Source organism: Bemisia tabaci, chromosome 1 (genome assembly GCF_918797505.1).
Source record: "Bemisia tabaci chromosome 1, PGI_BMITA_v3".
NCBI lineage: Eukaryota > Metazoa > Arthropoda > Insecta > Hemiptera > Aleyrodidae > Bemisia > Bemisia tabaci.
Genome location: NC_092793.1, coordinates 65027935 through 65048582, shown reverse-complemented (window position 1 = coordinate 65048582; position 20648 = coordinate 65027935). Strand labels below are relative to the sequence as shown.

Below are 20648 nucleotides of genomic sequence, written 5' to 3'. Positions count from 1 at the left end.
TCTGCGAACTAAAATTCTCTAGGACTGAAATTTTGGCTTCAAATACAAGATGGATGCCAAAAAACCTCAAAATGATCCTCTCAATAATGCAAAATTTGAATTGTACGGATGCAGGTCTTTGAGGTGTCAATTCCCATGTAATTTTTCCCGTGGAATCCAATTCTACAACCTAAAATTCTCTGGGACTTAAGTTATGGCTTTAAAAGCAGTATGGTAGTAAAAAAAAAAAAAAAAAAAAAAAAAAAAAAAAAAAAAAAAATCTCCTCATTAAGTAACGAAAAATTGGAATAAAACGGATAAGGTAAGTATTATGAGCCACAAGATTTCAATTTGTTCATTCTTCATGAGGAAAACTGAAGTTGGGTGAAAAATAACTAAATATTTATTTTGTATTTTTGTAGGGATAATAATTCCATGCCCCAAAGATACCATCTTGATCTTTATCATAGAATGAGCAAAGTCACAGTTGGTTCCTCTACAGATTTCTAAATACACATACCTGCATGATTCATTAAAATGAATCAAAAGCACACTAATCATCACTGACTTGTATGAAGAACACTGCAAACCAAGTGACCTGCACACATGCCATCTCCCAAAACGGTTGTTTTTGGCCAAATGAATGCAGCCTGAAATAACAGCCTGAAATATATTTCCCTTAATTTGACGCCAAAGTATAGTCAGTGGCAGGAGTAGGTAATTAAATCCATTAATTAGTGATGTAGCATCGTGGAGGCACTTTCTTAACCTCTGCGTATGCGCTTAAGCATTCTGCGCTTTGGGCAATGCTGATTCTACATGAGAAATTATGACATCATAGGATTGGTGCTGCAGCGCAAATGAGTTTTAACTTAATACGGGTCAAATCTTGGCATGACATATTATGACAGAATCCCTCTCAAATCATCAAGGAGAATATATTCGTGACTAGACTGATAATGGTTGGCATCATGATACGAATATGCAGGAAATAATGGTAATTTTAAGAATGCAGAAATTGGAAACTAAAACACCTAACTTCCTAATTAAGGGTCCTGAATGAAACAAAATGCAGGCCCTGATTTGCTCAAATATAAAGGAGGAAATAAATTTTCTATTGAGTAGAAAGAAAATGAAACTCACCACGCAAGTGTCCTGAGGACAAACCAGAAGGAAAAATACTCAAGAGTAAGTATTTAGTCACACACCACATTCAGGAGTATTTCACTCATTCTCATAATGATTGAAAACGAGCAGGAGCACAGCCTTTTATGAGATTCAAAAACTAAGGAACGATTAAGAACTGTATAGGATGGTAAGCACCGAACATGACTTGATTAACGCGCACAGTATTCAATGTGACGATAAGTAGGTATAGATGAATTATCACTGCTAAATTTTTAAACAAAGCTGAAGCACAATATGTGATCATGCCATTTGTTTAAATAATTTTACAGCTACTATTGAATTGAGCAATGGATCTTGCTTTCATGAGAATTAGAGGTTATACTGTTAACGTTCCGCACTATCTGACCTCAGCGTAACAGTCAATACTCACTAATCAAGAAATTCCACTTGCTGAAAGGAGGTAAATTGTAAAGGCAGACTTTACCTGAACAATAGAGAAACCTTACTTCATTCAATTATGGGAGGAAAACGTTTGGGGCCTGAGATATCAGGTCATTCAATTCACTGAGAGTGAGAACATTGAAAATCATACATTCTGCCGGGTAAAGGTAGAAATCCGCACTTTGTCTGGAAGCTTTATACATTTGAATAAGAAGGTGTAAATATTTGTTACCATGGTTAAGAATGAACAACGAAATCCACGAATCTCCAAGTACTTATTTGCACCCAAGACACACATTTCTAGAGCTAGCTATTCTATGTTTCACTTCCGGTTAACTGAACGAAATGGATCACAATTTTCTCGCTAAATCTGAGCGAATTTACTTCGGCACATGCACATGATTTGAGCTAAATTGGCTAAATACGATTGTATCTATTGATAAGCGAGACGAACAAAACACAAGATATGTTTTGTTTTGTTTACCATGAACGCTGTCCAGTGGGATTTGGGAATTCCCGCATGGGAAAACCCATACTATGTTGCCGCCTTCAAAAATTGATGCATTTTAGGTTGAAAACATAACACTTAACTTCAAATAACAAAGAAAGTAGCAGCAACATAGGAAAATCCTTTGGCACAGTCATTCTAGGACATATAAGGAATAAGAAAATGCTAATATCTCAGGATATTTTGCGTATTTCTCGAGAAAAGTCCATTTGAAGTTGGCAACCTCCAATAAGCCCTATGCTACCCATGTAAAATCCACGTATGCACTTATTACTCAAATTTAAAGTTCTTATAAAAAAATTATTAGCAGCAACATAGGAAAATCCTTTGGCACGGTCAAAGTATGATACCTAAGGAATAAGAAAATGTTAACGTCCAGGAGTATTTTGCGTATTTCTCGAGAAAAGTCCATCTAAAGTTGGCAACCTCGAATCAGCCCTATGTTAGCAATGTAAAATCAACGTCAAATACCCAAACTTTAACTTCTTATAACAAAGATATTAGCAGCAACATAGGAAAACCCTTTGGCACGATCAAAGTAGGATACATAAGGAATAAGAAAATGTTAACATCTAGGAGTATTTTGAGTATTTCTCGAGAAAAGTCATTTTAAGTTTTTTGTCTTTTCCCCATATGTTTTCAATGGGGAAGTTCATTCCCGAGATTTTTCCTTCAACTTTTCCCGCTTATCCATGGTGATCTACGAATGAAAATCACAAATAAACTATCATTCCTTGTCAGAAAAACGTTCCTCACCATGAATATCAAGAAAAATTGTGCGTTTTCAAAAAAAAATTTTTGATGACTTTTTCGATTTTTGTCCACGGAGTGCCGCACTGTGCGGCGGTCGGCATGTAACATAGGTATATTAGCGCCTACAAGACTGCATGAATACTTCACACATTGCGTCAAAGACAGTGCGCTCGCTGCAGTCAGCAGCGGGCGGCATGAAACGCATAGCGCATAGGAAAAAAAAGGAGGTGTTTGCATTTCGGGCATCTTGGAATTTTTTGATGACTTGATGACGTAGGTGGGTACAGCGACGTTTTTATCCTTGTCGATTTTCTTGGAAATGGTGTAATCTAAGGAAAAAAGTCATTCTATAAAAAGTGCTTGAAATTATATAATGAGTTGATTTAAGTAAAAAAATCGGACATTTTAGTCCGTTTTTCATATTTAGCTAAACGTCGCTGTACCCACCTACGTCATCTAGTCATCAAAAAATTCCAAGATGCCCGAATGCGCATAGCGCCTACAAGACTGCATGAATACTTCACGTAGTGCGTCCAACACAGTGCGTGCAAATAGAGACTCTCCACTAGTATCTTGGCCAATGTCGAAGCTTTTACTTTCGGGACTTCAACATTCTGCTGTTGACTTACCTACATGGTTGATGTTTAACAACGCGTTGGCAGTTTCGTTTTACAAACAAGCCGAAAATGGCCGACGTTTGGGAACCTTGTTTGGCCCATACGCAGACGTCACCCGAAGCTCATCATGGACCATGTAAGAAGGAAGTAGGTCAACAGCCGAAATTAGGGTGATTACTGTTACTCCCTAATAACTGTCCATAAGGAATTGTTGAAACCCCGTAAGTAAAAGGTTCCACCTGTCGCTAGGAGGCCAGTGGAGGGTCTCTTGTCTCTGTGCGTGCAGTAGCGGTCGGTGTGAAACACAGAGCGCATAAAAGACTGTAGGAATACTTCACACATTGCGCCAAACACAGTGCGCGCGCGGCGGTGGAAGGAAAATTATCAAACCATTATGTTTGTTCTTTCATAATTTTTTCGTTCATTTCATATAAATGGAAGGCCTTATCCACACAGAGATATGTTTACGGAACTTAACTTTCGCGCCAAGTTCCGTGAACAATTGCTAGTAGTGTTGAACAGGGCTTTCCCAAAAAATGTGTCCAACACGGGTAAACGCATTTTATGCACCCCTCCCCCTCCGGCACGTTCACTTGATGGTTTTTATTGATGTTTCAAAACGAATGAGAAGGGGGCGGCAAGTAAGTAAATCCGGCCCTGGTTTCTTCTTAAACATGAAATTCAAACAGCTTTAGATGCATGCAAGTTCTTTATACGCTAGTATTGGAAAAGAGACAGTTCTAAGAGGAGAATTCTTCTAAGAGATAGGTTTATGTTAGAGTTAAATTTACAAATCGGCAGTTGCTACCGTCTAGGAAGAGAGGGACCTCAAGGACTAAGAAGTCAAAGTTTTGGCACATAGATTTCTGTCGTGTCAGGTGGGAAAATACTTTAATATCCTGGTATCTTCCTTGCTTCAGTTTTGATATAGGTAGCGATGTGCTAAACGTGATTTTTGTAGAGCAACTTTTCGTGTTTAAGACGGTATCTTCGTAGTATAAACTAAGAATAGAAGGCGTTTTATCATTTTGGATCCTCGCATTATAGACCGCCGCGCTGCGAGTGAAGCGGTGCGTGCTGGAGATACACCAAACGCCTTCATCAACGTCGTACTTATGCAACCCGGACATCCGTGGAGTCCGAATAGTTGTATCCAGGCGTTATAAATTCATATGAAGTTCGTCACATGTAATACTGACTGAGGACGGTTTGCTTCAGTGGCGTGATGTCCATGCAAGCAAGAAAGCACTGCCTTCCCTATCTTCTCTCAGTGCTTCGCGTAAATGTAATTGTTTGCCGACTTCTAATATTTAAAAATAGCATGAAAGAGAGAGAGTTGAGTGAATTTTTTTTAAAAAATTCAAAATTTTATTCATTTTGCCTAAACTAGTCTTTGAGAACACCATTCGAAAAAATGAGCTCTATAGAGCTCACTTTTTCCTCTCGATGTGAACTTAAAGTTTACTGGTGGTGTCATAAGGTAGGCACTACCCAAAAGCGCAAACTCTAAAAGTGAGAGATGCATAACCCAATAGCGCTAAGAAGAGTCGAGACTCATCCAAAAAGCGCAAAATCCTTAAATAAAGGATTTATAGAATCATAGGTACTTATGATTTTTTGTTAACGCCTTCACTAGCTAGGATTTAATGCGAGGAACTACATCTGTGGGCCAGTCTCGAGAAATGTTCGTTGAAAATTTCGCACTTGAACATCAAAAGTATTTGTCTAAAGGGGGGGGGGGGGGGGGGTTGATCGAAATAAAGGAGGACTCGTTCATGCACTTACGTTAAACGAAACTACCGATCTTGCTCAGATACCTACATTTTTGACGATTCCAAGGACCGGCATCGTCGTAATACATAAAAACAATCAATGCATTTTTGGAGATTTGACGATTCCACGATGAGAATGAATGGTAGTATAAGTAGGTACCTCATCGGCACGATAGGGAACGCTGAAATCAAGTTGATACCTAAGTAAAAAAAAAAAAAAAAAAAATTGCAAACACCTGGATGCAACTATTCTAATTTCTAACTCTATGGATGTCCGTGTTGCATACGCACGGAATTGAAGGCGTTTTGGATCTCCAGCACGCGCCGCTTCTCCCGCAGCGCGGCGCGGCGGGCTGTACTGCGAGGATCCAAAATGATAGAGTATTATAGAGTGCCTTCAACTCTTAATTTATACTAGGAAGGGATCTTTTAAGCACGAAAAGTTGCTCTGCAAATCACGCTTGGCGACCGATTCAAGTTCAAACAGCCTATGAATAGATTTTTTCATTGAAACTATATGGCTTGAAATTTTCTGGAGCTCTGATCACGACTTTGACTCTAGTTTTTCAAAACACCAAATCTTTTTATGAATAGCGGTGGCTGACCATTATTATAGCGGTATTTTCACTGTTTTCTTTAACTGTAGATGATGAAAAAGTTGTGAAATTAATTTGCAAATAGCTACGGATCTTCATTCTAGTAGATTTGGACTTGTAGTGCTTCATATGGTTGGTGCTTGGGTGTACGCTGTGGTCTTGTTTGTCCGTAAAGGGTGCACCCTTTGCTGCACGAATCCATCACCAATTGCTAAGAAAAACTCGACATAGTGCGGCGTTCTTAGGGGTAGGAACGGATGAAGTTTCAATTTTTATAACTTTAGTTAGGAGCTTTGGCACGTTATCCACTCCTGGAGCCATGTGTTCCTTTGATGCAATTTAATGCCGCAGAGGACAAAAGCCTAAAAGACATTTGTTGCTTTCACGCACCACTATCCATTTAAGAAGGGACTGTGCTGTTTGCTTCTATATGAGACTGAAAAGTTGAAAGTTCGCAGGCATTTAATTTGGCTGAAACCTTTTCTAGAGAAGTATTGCACATTACAGGGATTTTAGAGACTTTTCTAGCCACGATCAACATATTTCCAGAGGAAGGAGTCCATCATTTGAGAATGGAACCTCATATTAAAATGACCATGGAAAAATTGAAGATTAAAAATGGAGGCTACTTAGGTCAGTAAACTTCATCTTTAATGCTGAATGAGAGGGAATTTTAGTGTGCATGCAAGGGTCTCATATTTGAACAGATAAGTCCAGTGGTCAGATGCTATATACATTTATTTTCACGAATTAGACGGTTACAAGTAAAACAATACATGACTAAAAACACAGCAGAGTTATAATACTAGAAATAAATTATAGTCATATTGAGAGAAATCCCTACATACGTAATTGTAATATTTAAAATTAATTGTTAACAGTAACAATAGATCTTCAAGATGATATAACATGTAAATACAAAACAGCAAAATCGCCAGTTTTTCACAGTATTGATTAGAAAAATTCAGAGAACATTGATGTAGAAGATAATGTTCACAAGATTAGAGAAAATGGACTTGTCGTGAAACTCTGAAAGCTTTACCTAACAAAATTTTAGTTTTTATAAAAAAATATTGCTTGGAGCAAAAAAAAAAAAAATTATTGGAGCTGGAAAAAAGGTGGCTTTGAATTTTAAAAACATTGTAGTGAAATATACAGATGGTAAGAGAAAAGAGGATTTGAGAATGCACTTTCAACTGAGATCAACTGATGAATGGATGAACATTTTTTACTTTAAAACCCAAGGGAAATTTATAATAGCTTTCCACACAAGCTTTAAAATGTTAACACAGCTTTATTGAGGTACCTTTCTTAGCTACAGTTTTCTCTTAACTGGAGACTGATAAATCTTGAGAGAATTTCAGTGAACGACAAGGGGCAAAAATAGAGCATAAGTAAATTAACAGTCTTTGTAACAATTCCACTCTGTTCACTGAGTTGATTAAAATAAATTAAGTACCTACTAAAGAAATACACTTAAGAAAGAATCTAATTGATGAATTGATGATAGGAGAAAAGGAAGAGAAGAATGATAAATTAATCTCAGCCCTTCAACGGACTAACATCTTACATTTTTTTTTTTTTTTTTTTTTTTTTTTTTTTTTTTTTTTTTTTTTTTTTTTTTTTTTTTTGCACAAATTTACTTATTATAATATGCACTTGTTTTACTGCAGGCAGTTCCCATTTAAGAAAGAACATTAATTGATGAAATTGATCTCAAATTACGCTAGAAATTAAGATCAGAACTAACCAGATAAGGAATGAGAATAGGGACAAGGTAAAATAAGGAAAAAAATAGTCCTCAAAAAGACATCAGATTAAAATTTGAACAAGGTTAGAAAGTCCTAAAAATTGATAAATGAATTTGGAATGTAAAATTGATTGATCGACAAGTAGGGGCTATAAAAATAAGGAATTCTTCAATAGATTTAGGATGCATGATATTGGGATTTTGAGGAGATATGTATCTTCAAATTTGGATTGGATACATCAGCGATGAGAGTAAAAAATATTGTTTCTTAATTTGGAAGAAAGCAGTATCTTGTTCATAAAATATTCTGAGAGGGAACTAAAGTTTATGAGTTGAGTATAACTGTATACTTATGTGGAGAAGTTGAACTATTTTTGACAAAAAAGCAAGATTTTTTTCTTAGATAAGGGATGCAACAATTCAAAACGAAAGGATGACAAGAGGAATACATGATGAGTGCACTTAATCGGCACTAGAACAAAAATGTAAAGCTGGAGGGCAAAATACTCTCAGTTAAAGCCTTGTTTCCTAAAGGTCCAGATGGTTTGGACAAATGTGTAAAACAAATGAAAGGCAAGGGAGAATGGTGATAATTTCTCATTTTGAAGATGACCTCCAGGTATAACACTGATAGTGAAGAAATTAGGAGCTCCAAGGAGCGTAGTTCAATCAATAATGAATTCAACATCTCTTGATTGGAGGAATGGGACAGGAAGGGGGTTACAATGCTGTATGAAATATCAATTTTAAGCAAGCTTGATATCATTTAAATGCAACGTGCACACAAAAAAGTGTGATTGGTTAATACATACTTACATTAAGTAAAAATGAAAGAATACATTGATGACTCATTAATTGCAAATTTAAGAAATTATTATCCTCTGCTGTAACTTGAATGAGATTTCATCCATTAAATCTGTGCGTCAGAGCTTGAACAATGACTGTTTAGAGGGCTCACTTGCACAACTCATTAAACGCATGGACAAAAATAACTTTTAATCAGAATAACATTCATGCTGCAATGAAGGATTCATAGAAAACACTGGTGTAACTACGTCTTACATCTCAATAAGATGGGACAATTATTTAAATTAACTTATTACAGGCTCAACATCTTCAGAACGAAGGTGGATTAAAACTTTCCCTACATTCTTACTTAGATATGGAAAAAATTAGGATTTGCTGTTTTACTGGATGTAAAATGTTTTTCTTCAAAAAAAATTTAAAGACTATGCTCCTTAACTGGTGATGTGATGTTTAGCAGTTAGCTTTCAGGAGCCCAAAATCTACAAAAACGTACCCCATATACAAGTAGCTGATGGATTCTCTTAGCTAATATGAGTCTCTATTACTTTAGCTGTCATGGATCCAGAGATGAAAAAGTCTTGCCCAGTGAGTTGTAAATAAACTCAAAATTATCCACTCAACTCTGGGAAATGTGAGTTCTGTGAGAGATAAGAACTATTGCACAGCATAGCTTATACAGAAATGCAAAAAAGCTATACTACAAAACTACGGTCAATGGTGTGCTCTTGAGCTCTCTTTGAAACTTTTAGACACATTCAAAACATTATCTAGGTGTTTGACAGAACCCTACAAACTTTGATAATTAATCCAATTCCTATGGAAAAAATGGATAGTAGTATAAAGTAGCCTATACAATTAAATCTCATGTTGCGGATGAAAGATGCACAAATTAGGAGTTTTGTACACTTAAATAATCTTTTAGACCTTATTAAATCAACTGAATAATTGGAGAGTTGAGGAAAATTCATGAGGAAAAAAATAAAGATATTGCAATAGCTTTCAAAAGACAAAATCAGCTTTATCTCAGAGAAGGTGTGGTCAACATCTTTAGATTAGGATGTAATGAGAAATGCGGTTGATGACACCCTTCCTGAGTGGCAGGATATTACTTAAAATATAAGAGACATCTTTTCAGCATTGATACACATTATTTTACCATTGTTTGTCACCAATAGCATTCGGTTAGAAATTTATTTATCACATATTTTATCATGAAATGCATCTTCAAGCACTGCTCAACCTAAAAATCGAGGACTTTATTCGAAAATCACCTATCGCCTTAAATATTCTTAAACTGCATAATTAAAGTAAGCAACTCTAAAGAACGACAGGTCCTTAATTTAAATACTAATTATTTCACAGACGGACCAAGAAAAAAAAAGAGAAAAGCATAACATGATACAATGATACAATAAAACACATTTTCATTAAAACAGGTAGATGACAAGATGTCCAAAAAAATTCAACAAAATTCACATTAGCCTTCGATTTCATTGAAATAAATTTATTCTGTCTCTAACTGCTGTATTGTGTTATCCTAAAATAATCAATTTGGACAAAGGTAATACTTGTTTGCCCTTTGGTGACAGCTGAATAAATGTTTCTGCATAAAAAATGGATGAGAAAAAGAAAATATAAACTTAGATGATGAAGAAAATAGGTTGTGACCATGCCAGTTGTTGATGTAAAAACTCATCTTGGGATCATAAAAGCCATGAGGTACTTAGCTGAACGAGCCAAAATGTAACAACTAGTTTTCAGAAAATACAAAAGCTTAGAGGCCAATCATTGACTGCTGCATTAGCTTTTTATTTGATACAATTTTATACTCAAGGATGTATTGAGCTGCTGAATAGTGCTAATTAGTTGAATTTTCTGGTATGTTCGCTTTAACAATCTATCCGAGTGAGTAGAAAAATCTGAAGAGATTTAGCATTAAACAAAAAAATCATTTTACAAAAAAGCATGAGGTTGAACTGATGCAATAGTAAACTCAAACAATAATCTAAGTAAAAAATTGGGAAAACAAGATGGTTTTTCAATGATAAAAATGGTTGAAATTAGCTGTCACATTGATAATCATCAAAATTAAAATTGAGGAAGTAAATCTACTTCCTCAATTTTAATTGAGTTTGTTCCTTGCTTGACTCTTTGCCTAATACAATTTTACAAAATATCAAGGTAAAGTACCCTGCTACATTAATAATGAACCTGGAAAGTTTAATAGCTGTGGGTAGAAAAGTTTTTTCCTCGTGATTTTGAAAAATTACTTGAAAAAAAAATTACTTGAAATTTGTTCTTCTTCACTACTCTTGCAATTAAAATGTTGATTTTTCAACTGTAACATGAAAAATTATGATCCTAACTGCCATTGAATTGGATATAATATTGTGGTAAACGGTATATTTGCTTGAAATGGCATATTACAACATGGGTGAATGGGCTTTAACTAGAACAAGAGAGAAATAAAAACAATTTCACATAAGATGGAGGAAAAGATTATGATAAGCGGCTTAAAAGATATATTATATAACAAGCAACAAGATTTTTTAGTATCTGACTAATTTTTACACATTTCATCATTTGAGAGTTTCATACATCTATAAGGTTTTGTACTCAACTGTCTTGCTGAGGCACGCAAGATGAGAGGAGAATGTAATATCAATCAACAATTTGACACTTTTTTGACCTTCAACGATTTCTTGGGAAAATTTTAGTTGCTAAGACAACTCTTTTTAACAAATACCTAGGATCTATGGAGAGTTGTCAAACACCACTATCAAAGCGATTAGATGAACCAATAGGTTGTGCACTATCGACTAAATTTGCTCGAGAACCGATTGGCACTCCTCCTGTTGGGTACTGTTGATGAGGTAAATTGCTAGGGGGCGTAATGGCGGATGCTGCATTCCTCATTTCCTCTGCTGATGCTCTGCAAGTGAAGAGAAGAAGAGCAAATGAATTAAAGAACAACACAGGTATACATGGGGGTGCATGGTTGCAAAAAGTTGAAAAGGTAAAGTGTATTGTACATATCATTCTCATCATGGTTAAACTCTTTCATTTAGAAAATGATTAATATCAAATGCAATTAGAATAAAGTGTAGATTTTTTGGCAAAAGGGGGCACAGGTGATACATTAGATAGAAACAAATACAGGATAGAGTGCAGTGAAACTCATTACAAAGAACTTGTGAATAAATCTAATGCACAAAATCGAATCAACTTGCTGATATGTTTACCAAGGGCTCCTTACTGTACCTTTTCCCCGATTTTTTTCTTACTTCTTTGATCAGCAGTTTATTGGGGATCTTCGATAATAAGTTGAGTGATAATTGTACAATTATCTGCAATTTTTGGTAATTTTGCAGTGAAATGAATGCTTCCTTAGTGATACTAATAGATTCAATCTAAAATATTGTCAGTTAAAAATGTTTTATTAAAAATTCACAAGGCCTTCATTCAATGTTGGTGATACAGCTCCTTACAACAACGAGCTTCAAAGGACGTTCAATTCTTTAAAAATCTTTTTTAAAAAAGAAAAGAAAGAAAAAAAAAACACTTAGAGCGAGTTAATTTCTTTTAAAGATATAGAAAAAAAAGACAGAGGATCATCAAGGTTATCATGGGGGTCTTCTGAGCTTGATTTACAATCACACAATCCCATAATTGGCAATATTCCAATTGACAAGAACATGATTCTCCTCGATAAAATTAAAATATTTAAAGTGATAAATGAAAAAAATGCCTTCAAAAGTATAGAAAATTAAATTCTATTAAGTCCAAAACTAAATAGATGCTGTTCCCATAGCCTTTTCAGTGAGCAAATATTATGGACAACCTTTATTACCTGATAGAATGCATGCACAATTTATCAAAAGAGCAATTTAGACCATAACTTTTGGAGGGAGATAAAAACTTAGAGACAGGCAAGGCATTTTGGGTACGCAAAGAGAGACGTAATAAATACTACAATGACATTGTACTGTGTGTATGCAAATTCACCGAACAACTATGTACCTTCTCAAAAAAATTAACATGCATGTAAGCAAATGGTAGTTGGGCATCAACATTTGTGATGTTCAAAGGCAATGTAAAGAGACAAGGTGCAAGCATTTAAAGACATAGATGTTTGACTAAGTTCAGGAGAAAAACTCGACGAGGACAGTAAATCAAGATGATATGATGAAATCAAACTGTACTTTTTTATCTGTATTTTATAATTTCTTCTCAGAAATTTTTCGCCCCCCCCCCCCCCCCTCATCCCAGCCCAGGAAACATTATTTTCTTCAAGGATGAAATCTTCAGGCCTATTTTTCTATTATAAAAAAAGAATTAGAGTGCTCAAAAGTTTTATGCATTTTTAGGGACTCAATTTACAATGTGAAAATTGGAATTTTCATGATTAGTGAGTCACCAGCAGTAGAAGTTTACAGCTTTGATATAAAATTAAGGGATGCCCATCTCTAAAAATGGTCCGATCAGGTTGCATTTTGAATACTATGTACACCTACCTTACAATTTTCACTAAGAGCACTAGTCCATATTTTTCTTAAAATTATTTTACCATAAAAATACAATTACTACTTTTTTTTTTACTCAGGGCAGAGGTGCAAGAAATCTCATGACCCCAACAATTTCTAGTTATTTGACCTTTAGTCTCATTCTCATGGCAAAATTTACGATTAGGCACGCAAAAACTCAGAGAGATTACTTTTTTGAAAATTGTCTCAAGGCATTAGATTTGCTTGTTTCCTTCAATTTAAAGATCGAGAATAAAATGTACATCTCATAAACATGATCTGATTGTGCCTAACTTTGATACAGCTTCATTTTTTATACTGCTGAATTTTTACTAGGATTCTAAAACTGAGGCAAAACGTGTTTTTTTTTTTTTTTTTTTTTTTTTTTTTTTTTTTTTTTTTTTTTTTACCTTCATATTGCATCGTAACATTCCTTGAAAGTCTCAGTTGACTTTGGTAATTACTGTAAAATTAGGCAGGAAAGGGCCCAAAACTGAATATTACTGAGTGGATAGAGCAAGTTCGAAGGTTTATTCAAATAATGAGTAAAAATGAAATTACTGAAGCAGTTGAGTGATTTTTGATAACTAAAAATGATACTCCATGCTTCAGCAGTTGATCAGTTAAATGAACTGGACTAAATGAAAAAATACTTCTCCCATAATTTGATTCCCAAATTCCCACAAATGAAAATGGGGAATCTCACGGCAAAGTACAGAATACTTCAGAAGGTATGACATAAATAAGATCATCTAAATTATCTATTATTATCAACTACAAATTTTACAGGAAAATAAGAATTCTAATATTGACAGTTTTTTACAACAAGCAGATGCAATTCACCTAAAAAAAGGTAAATACGGAAAAGAAAATGCAACATAGGTGTGCAAATGCAAATGTTAATATATTATTGCCTTTCAGATGTGTTAATGAGATTCTTATGTTGGACGCCACACGTCAGGATCTTCCATTAAAGTGGAATGGTGATCACTAGAGGGTGGAACGACAGAAGTCGGAGAGGCAACAGCAGCCATGTCAGCACGAGTTCCTCTGTGTAATTTATTAAAAATTATTATAGTTGTCTGCACTTAAAAATACATGATTTGTTAAACATGATAGTTTTTTCTTATGATTACCAAAACTCATCATTTGATCATATCATACATTTGTTTTTCGTTTTTTTTTTAAACAAATTTAGAAAGGAAGAATGACAAAATTGATTCATTTTTAAAGTTGGCTCTTTTTTAATTATTTGGTCATTTTTGCCCAAAGAGTTTGACAGAGGTACAAATATTGTTAGTAAGATGCCTATTCAACGAATAGGGTAGACCGACATACTTAATAAGAGAGATAAGAAGGGGTTCTCCTTCTAACAACTTTGAAAATCTGAAAAAATTAGCATGTATTGACATTGAAAAGATGATTGAATTGTAGTGGTATAAAAGATTTAAATTCTTTAAAGGGGTCAAAATTTGTTTTATTTTTGCTTCCCACCTTGCTTATTACCTAGTTGCTACCCATTTACCTGATTATTAGCTTCCTGGGGTAACAAACGAGGTACTCTCTAATTGTTATACTTGATAAAAGAAAAATCTGGGAGGGGAATAAGAATAAAGTTCAATGTCTTTCTCAAATCCCTGCCAAATGGGCCTGTTGCTAACTTTTCCTACAGCAAAAATAAGAGTTATTTCTTATAGATTATACCTCAAAAATCATGATGAGCGCATCAGCAAAATCTGAAATGCACTCATAACTTCACAATCTGCAAGAGAAATTTGCGGTTTTTTGAGTTTCCCGCTTCAAAAACGATATGACGGCACAGGTGAACATTTTGTTTGAGTCGTTCCGTCGTCGGCAATACTCATCATAGCCGACGCTTCCGCAGTTCCGTGCGAAGTTCGAGAAGAGATCAAGGTTAATTAAGGTGGGCGAGGAAAATATGAACGTAAACATGCTGTTTGTTATCTGGTCTTATCCTGGTCAGGTGTTATCTCGTTCCGTTACACGTGTTTTGGCGGAATTGGCATCAGCCATAAGGAGTATTGCCAACTACGAAACGACTCCTCTAACAAAATGTTCACCTGTGCCGTAGTATTGGTTTTGAAGCGGGAAGCTCAAAAAAACCGGCAATTCCTTATGCGGATTGTGACGTAATGAGTGCATTTCAGAATTTGCCGATGCGCTCATCATGATTTTTGAGACATTATCTATGAGAAACAACTCTCATTTTTGCTCCAGCAAAAGTTTGCAACAGGCCCATTTCAAGCTTGTTGGATGAAAATTGCTCAAGTTATGAAGTTTATGATATTGAAGGAGCCAAGTTCACAAATTTAATTTGGAAAATGGTGTATATTTTTAACTAGGAGAGCTCCAAAAGTCAATTTAAATTGGTAAAGCCATTTTTATTTTACTTCTTTATCTACTTTCTTTTTTTCCTGTGTCCGAAAGGGCTCTGTACGTGTTTGTGATCACACAAGCTAGATAGTTGTGATTATGCCTTCAGAATAAACATTTGTAATACATTACTGGAGACAAAAGTTTTTTTAACTAATGATTATGTCCATGCTTCAATGAGAATTGACAGTCTGAGTTTTCTCAAAGCTTTTGAAAAGTTGTCATGATCAAATCATGTTTTTTAAAGTAACTTGTCTCTAAACTGCTTCTTGCATTACAATTTATTTTATTTGGGAGCACTGTCAGCAACATGAAGAAGCATATTTTGTTATTAATTTAAAGTTTCCTTTCGAATATGTGTTAGATATGCATAGTTAGTCCGTCATTCTTGGAAGCAATTAAAGACAGTGGGATCATTCCATATAACACTTGATAGGAAAAAAAAAAAAATAAGATGTGAAATTTAACTTATACTCACTTTTTTCCAAGAGCCATCATTCCGTATACAATTCCGGTTCCAAAAATTAAACCACTACCCATTAGTGTAGAAAGTCCAGGACACATGAAAATAGCAGGAATACCAATTCTGAAAATTGAAAGAAAGGTCATTATGGGTACCTCGTTTAACTCCATAAAAAATGGCAGAGAGAATAGAAAAAAATAAAGTGAAGACAATGATTCCATAAAAAATATTGCTGGGCCATTACCTAGGTACATAATAACATACATTCGAGAGGCACACTTATTTAAGATACAGGTCGATCTCCGTCCAATCAAAATTAGTAATTACATACTACAACCAGATCAAAGGAATGAGTTGAAAAAGATGACAAGTAAAATGTCATACAGAAAAAATATACAGTTTGGTAAAACTGAAAACTTGACAACTATCACAGAGCCTACGTACAAAAAGATAAAAAGATTGTAGATTAGGAAGAAGCATAGGAAGAGGAGAGAAATTCTGGAACGGCACGTTAAAAAATATTATTGGGGTTCACACCTGAGTGTACTAGCTGCTCTTTTCTGTATTACGGCTAAATAGAATACTGAGAATTTATCTGATAATAAGTAACACGACTTCTTTAAGAGGGAATGAACAACAAACAAGAAGATATACAACAAGAGAGGAATTAACTTACACCATGTAGAATGCGGCTCTGTTCCAATAGGGTCTTTTATCAACTTTGTCACTTATTGTTTGTACATGGTCTAGGAAAACACAGCAACACGGGGCTTCAATGACAATGGTTGCAAAACCTGCCAAACTGTTAACATAAACGAAAGGAATTGAAAACAGTCTCTCGACAAAATTTTGGTTTGGATTGGAAATTTTTAATTGGCTTACTGTTACAACTCAGTAGTCATTAGCATGCAAGTCTGGTATTACCTACAAATTTACATAAAACTCATTTAGCCTCTTTTTTTCATAGCCTTTACTTAAAAAGCTTTGAGTCATTTCCCAGGTTTTAGGTAGGGTTTCATCAAATATAAAATGAAAATTCATTCTTTTGTTTGTCGATGTCATTCTTGTTGAAAGATTACAGCAGCGTGAAACATGTTGAATGAATAAAATCACTAGAAAAACGATGCAAGGCAAAAAAAAAAAATGCTTCAGCAAAACAGCCATTAAAAAATTTTTGAATCGGTTTTAAGCACTGGAGGTTGGCATATGAATCAATAAGAGATACTTGAGACTCACTAAAAAGGAGAGGTCAATACTGTAAAACAGACGACAAGAGTCACAGTCGTCCAATTTGCTCTAGGTCTTTCCTCGTATACTTCGCGTTGGACAGGGCTCTAAGTATTATTGCCAAAAATTTCTTATTTTCTTTACTTCCTCTAATTCATATTTGACTTAGTACAAGAAAGAGGACAACAAGATGCTGCAAGGGATGTGAAAAAAAAGCATTAAACTTACATCTGCCACATGCCACCTAGTAGACATTGAACATCTGCAAGAAGGATGCCAAGGCAGGTCCATAGTCCGAGGAAAATTGCAACTGAAACATCAAAAAATGCGGTATATTGTGAGTTTCATTTCTTGAGTGATCAATTTTATAAGCTTTGGCATCAAGCTATTCAAATTATTGTAGAGTTTCACTTATTGGACTTTGATTTCCAGTTGGTTTCAAGATATTTTTAGTGCAACAAATCACTCTTCAAAGAATTTTTTTTTTTTTTTTCAATTTAGAAACAGATAATTAGACGATTCCTTTCTTTGAGCTGATTTGGAGCCTTTGTCTTAAAAAGCTCTTAAACATTTAATGAATGGTGGTATCATTCGATTTTTAGCATGAAAAAAGTTGTATGAAAGTTTCCATCTTGTTCGATGTTGTTAAGGAAAAAATATTTCTACACAAGACTCAACAGCTTACAGGAAGTCAAGGGTTCAGTAATTATCAGTGTCAAGAAAATGGAAGTTTCCAGCTGCTGTCAAAATGATAGTGGAAGATTAGGGCTCTATTAAGGGAACTCGAATTATCAATCAACAAATTCATTAGCAGAAATCCATCGGCAGCCATTTCAAGATCCACTTGCCTCGTGGCAATGCCATCAAAACAATTTTGCTACATCGTTAAAATTAAATAGGTATTCCAATGAAAGCAATGGTTGCAGAAAAATTATGATACCTCTAATCACTGAATGGTGTCACCAAATCAACATGTCGTAACCCTATATATCTACCGTATAATTGTTGATCTCTCTGTATTACAATGATGTCACATTTGAATCAATCTATAGGCAGTTGAGCTGCAAGTTTCTGAGACCTCAATTTTGGGTCTAGCCCTCCTGTCGGGGATTTGAGAAAAACACAATACTTACTAAAAATTTTGATACTTACATCCACCACCAACTGTGCCTAATCCTCGACCAGCATACTTCATCCAAGTTGGGACTTCATCTTTATCAACGAGATCCTCATTGGGTCTTTGCATCAAAGATCCAATTTTTTCTGCAAACGACTGAAAATGGAAAAAAATTAGTGAGAACTTTGTGAGTAAACTAATGATCACACTTGTCTTGTCTGAGGAAAAAACGATTGTTGGTTACCATATAAGAATTTACATTTCACAAAATCCACTTAAGTACTTATAAGGAAGATGATTAGATATTACAGGGGTGCAGAAAATGCTTGATCATGTGCCCACCCCGGCGCGTGGAAATGTGGAACAGCCCCCAAAGGAGGGAACATTTTGAAGGGTCAGTAGTTGAACGTCAACGAAAAGCAGAAAAAAAGGTCATTTTTTTTTAAATTGGTGGGAAATTTTGTGGAAAACCAAGGAGAAAAATGTGGAAAGCCGGCAGGTGGGTGCGTGAAAATGGGGAAACTTCAAATATTCTGCACCCCTGAGTAATTATTTAATCAAATTATAATCAATTGGATTACAGATGAGAAGGTGAAAGTACAAAGGACCAAAGATGTAGAATCCATGCTAAATAAAGTAACATACTTTTAGAGTGCAGATGAAGATCTGCCTTCTGGATTTTTGTGTTTATTTTCAGTGCTTGACCGAGGACAGCTAGTCTTGTACAAGTGCCAGACTCTACAATTGTTCAAGCCTTGAGTTAAACAAGATTATTTTAGGATTCAACCTTCGTCCTTAGACAACAACCTAGTGTGGCTTGTATGGAACTTGAAAATAGAAACTTCATAGGTATGTAAGTGACATAGCAAGTTTTATAGGTGTAAAATTTCCTCGTGATAAGTTAGCAGGGTAAAAACAACAGCCTTAACTTGAAATGTGATGAAAACTTTATTCTTCTGTTTTGAGGTATAGGTATAGGTAGGATTTCTTCTGTTCCCAGATGGATTCTGGATGGTTCCAGATTCTGTTCTGTTTCGCCAAGATATAATAATCACCTAGTATTCTTTGAAAATAAAGAGCCAAAATTTATGATCCCTGCAACAAAATCATAAGGTTCCTCCACTACACTGTCCATGGTAAATGTGTAGGATGTTGGGTACAATTCCGATAGTGTAAGATCATTCAACTCCAATTAGGGGTGTTCAAACGAATTCTTGCCGGAACTCTTTCGATATTGTCTCTTATTGAAACAGGCGGCAGTACCGACAGTGGTGATGATATCGACAACAGCCGGCTTTATCGCATTTTTGAGAGCTCGCACTCAATGCATTGTTGCCCCTTGTGTCGGTTTATCAGATTGCCTGGCGCGGCGGCGCATGATATAGATGTACACATGGCAACAGCTTATTTTCGCCAGCTCCAAAAACTCTGATCGCTATCGGCAAGAGCGCTCTTATCGTAACTTTTTCGGTAGCTTACCAACAAACGATAGAACAGCCCTAACTCCGATGTATGACAGCTGATAGGGTACAGTAAAGTTATGAAACAGACTTTACAGGATTATTAAGATGCGTGAAGAAGCACAGAACTCAATGAGAGCAACTTCACAGTGTACGGATGTGTTGAAAGGACATGGCAAAGAGAAGAATAGGAAAAGATACAGCCATAGGGAATAACGCTACATTCTAAGGCGAAGTAGAAAAGAAGGTATAGTGATAAGTATTCCTAACTCTTGGATAACAAGACAGATTACATCTATTTAATTAGTCTAAAGGCTAGCGAATACTTTTCTAGGTTTTGAAAAATTGAAATAATTAAATTATGAATCGGGTGTGACGACTTTTGTGGGGGAGGAAATTACACGTTACCGATTCTTGAACTTATGGATCCAATGCCAATCCACACACTGTTTAGGCGTTATCACGAAGCCACACGCATAGATAAGAGGGAATGGAAAACATGGATATTCGTTGAGCAGGTTTACTTACCATAACTGCTGATGATGGAGGGAAGTTTTGAGATGAAAGGAACTTTAAATATTCTATGAATATTGTCTTTCAGGAAGCTGAAAAAAATTTACGAGCAGAAATCAATTCACCCCCCGCTTGGATGGATGACCGATGAAAACAAGTTTTAGCATAGATTGTGCAGTGTACAGACTACGCACGGTCATGGTCCTTGGCGGGGTCTCATCACAGGGGAGTAAATGGGAGTTAGATTACACGCATAGCAACGGTGCAGCTTCAGCTTCATAGCTACATGAATAAGAGTTACTAATTATTATAGATTGTATTTTGAAACCGCGCTGAATCTTTCAGACCCGTTTCATCATTTGATCGCATTTTATGCTATTATTTCGGCCTCTTGATGGCCCTAAATTTGAAGATTGAACACTTGCTATGCTCAATCATGATCGAGAAAGTACATCTTGATCCCACACGACGTTCATTACATATAAATGTATGAGGAGTGTCGCCTCTAGATTATAGCATACTCTTTATCTGGTCTCACCTTCATCGAGAGTTGCCAGATAAGTGGTAAAGTTAGTATTTTATTAACTATTGTTGCCAAAA

General features: G+C 35.4%; 1 protein-coding gene across 3 annotated transcripts; it reads right to left on the bottom strand.

The window, feature by feature from the left end:
- Positions 1 to 6514: 6514 nt before the first annotated feature.
- Positions 6515 to 20231, bottom strand: fwe (calcium channel flower). Of its 3 annotated transcripts, XM_019047847.2 has the most exons (7): positions 20064 to 20231; positions 18111 to 18231; positions 17187 to 17268; positions 16408 to 16533; positions 15747 to 15854; positions 13789 to 13924; positions 6515 to 11283 (listed from the first exon to the last, which is right to left on the bottom strand). In XM_019047847.2, the coding sequence occupies exons 1-6, from the start codon at positions 20064 to 20066 to the stop codon at positions 13813 to 13815; spliced, it is 552 nt and encodes a 183-aa protein (XP_018903392.2). In that variant the 5' UTR covers positions 20067 to 20231; the 3' UTR covers positions 6515 to 11283; positions 13789 to 13812. The 3 variants fall into 3 exon arrangements, with proteins under 3 accessions (XP_018903392.2, XP_018903390.2, XP_072161383.1); XM_019047845.2 differs by lacking the exon at positions 13789 to 13924 and having other exon boundaries at positions 20064 to 20228; XM_072305282.1 differs by lacking the exons at positions 13789 to 13924; positions 20064 to 20231 and adding an exon at positions 19944 to 19966.
- Between the last annotated feature and the right edge of the window lie 417 nt (positions 20232 to 20648).

What these genes read in the sequence shown, in the direction of transcription:
- fwe (XM_019047845.2), bottom strand. An exon ending in AGGCACAGTTGGTGGTGGAT is followed by an intron (nt 17,269 to 18,110) that starts GTAAGTATCAAA and finishes TTGATGTTTCAG; the next exon opens with TTGCAATTTTCCTCGGACTA. An exon ending in CTAGGTGGCATGTGGCAGAT is followed by an intron (nt 16,534 to 17,186) that starts GTAAGTTTAATG and finishes TTATGTTAACAG; the next exon opens with TTTGGCAGGTTTTGCAACCA.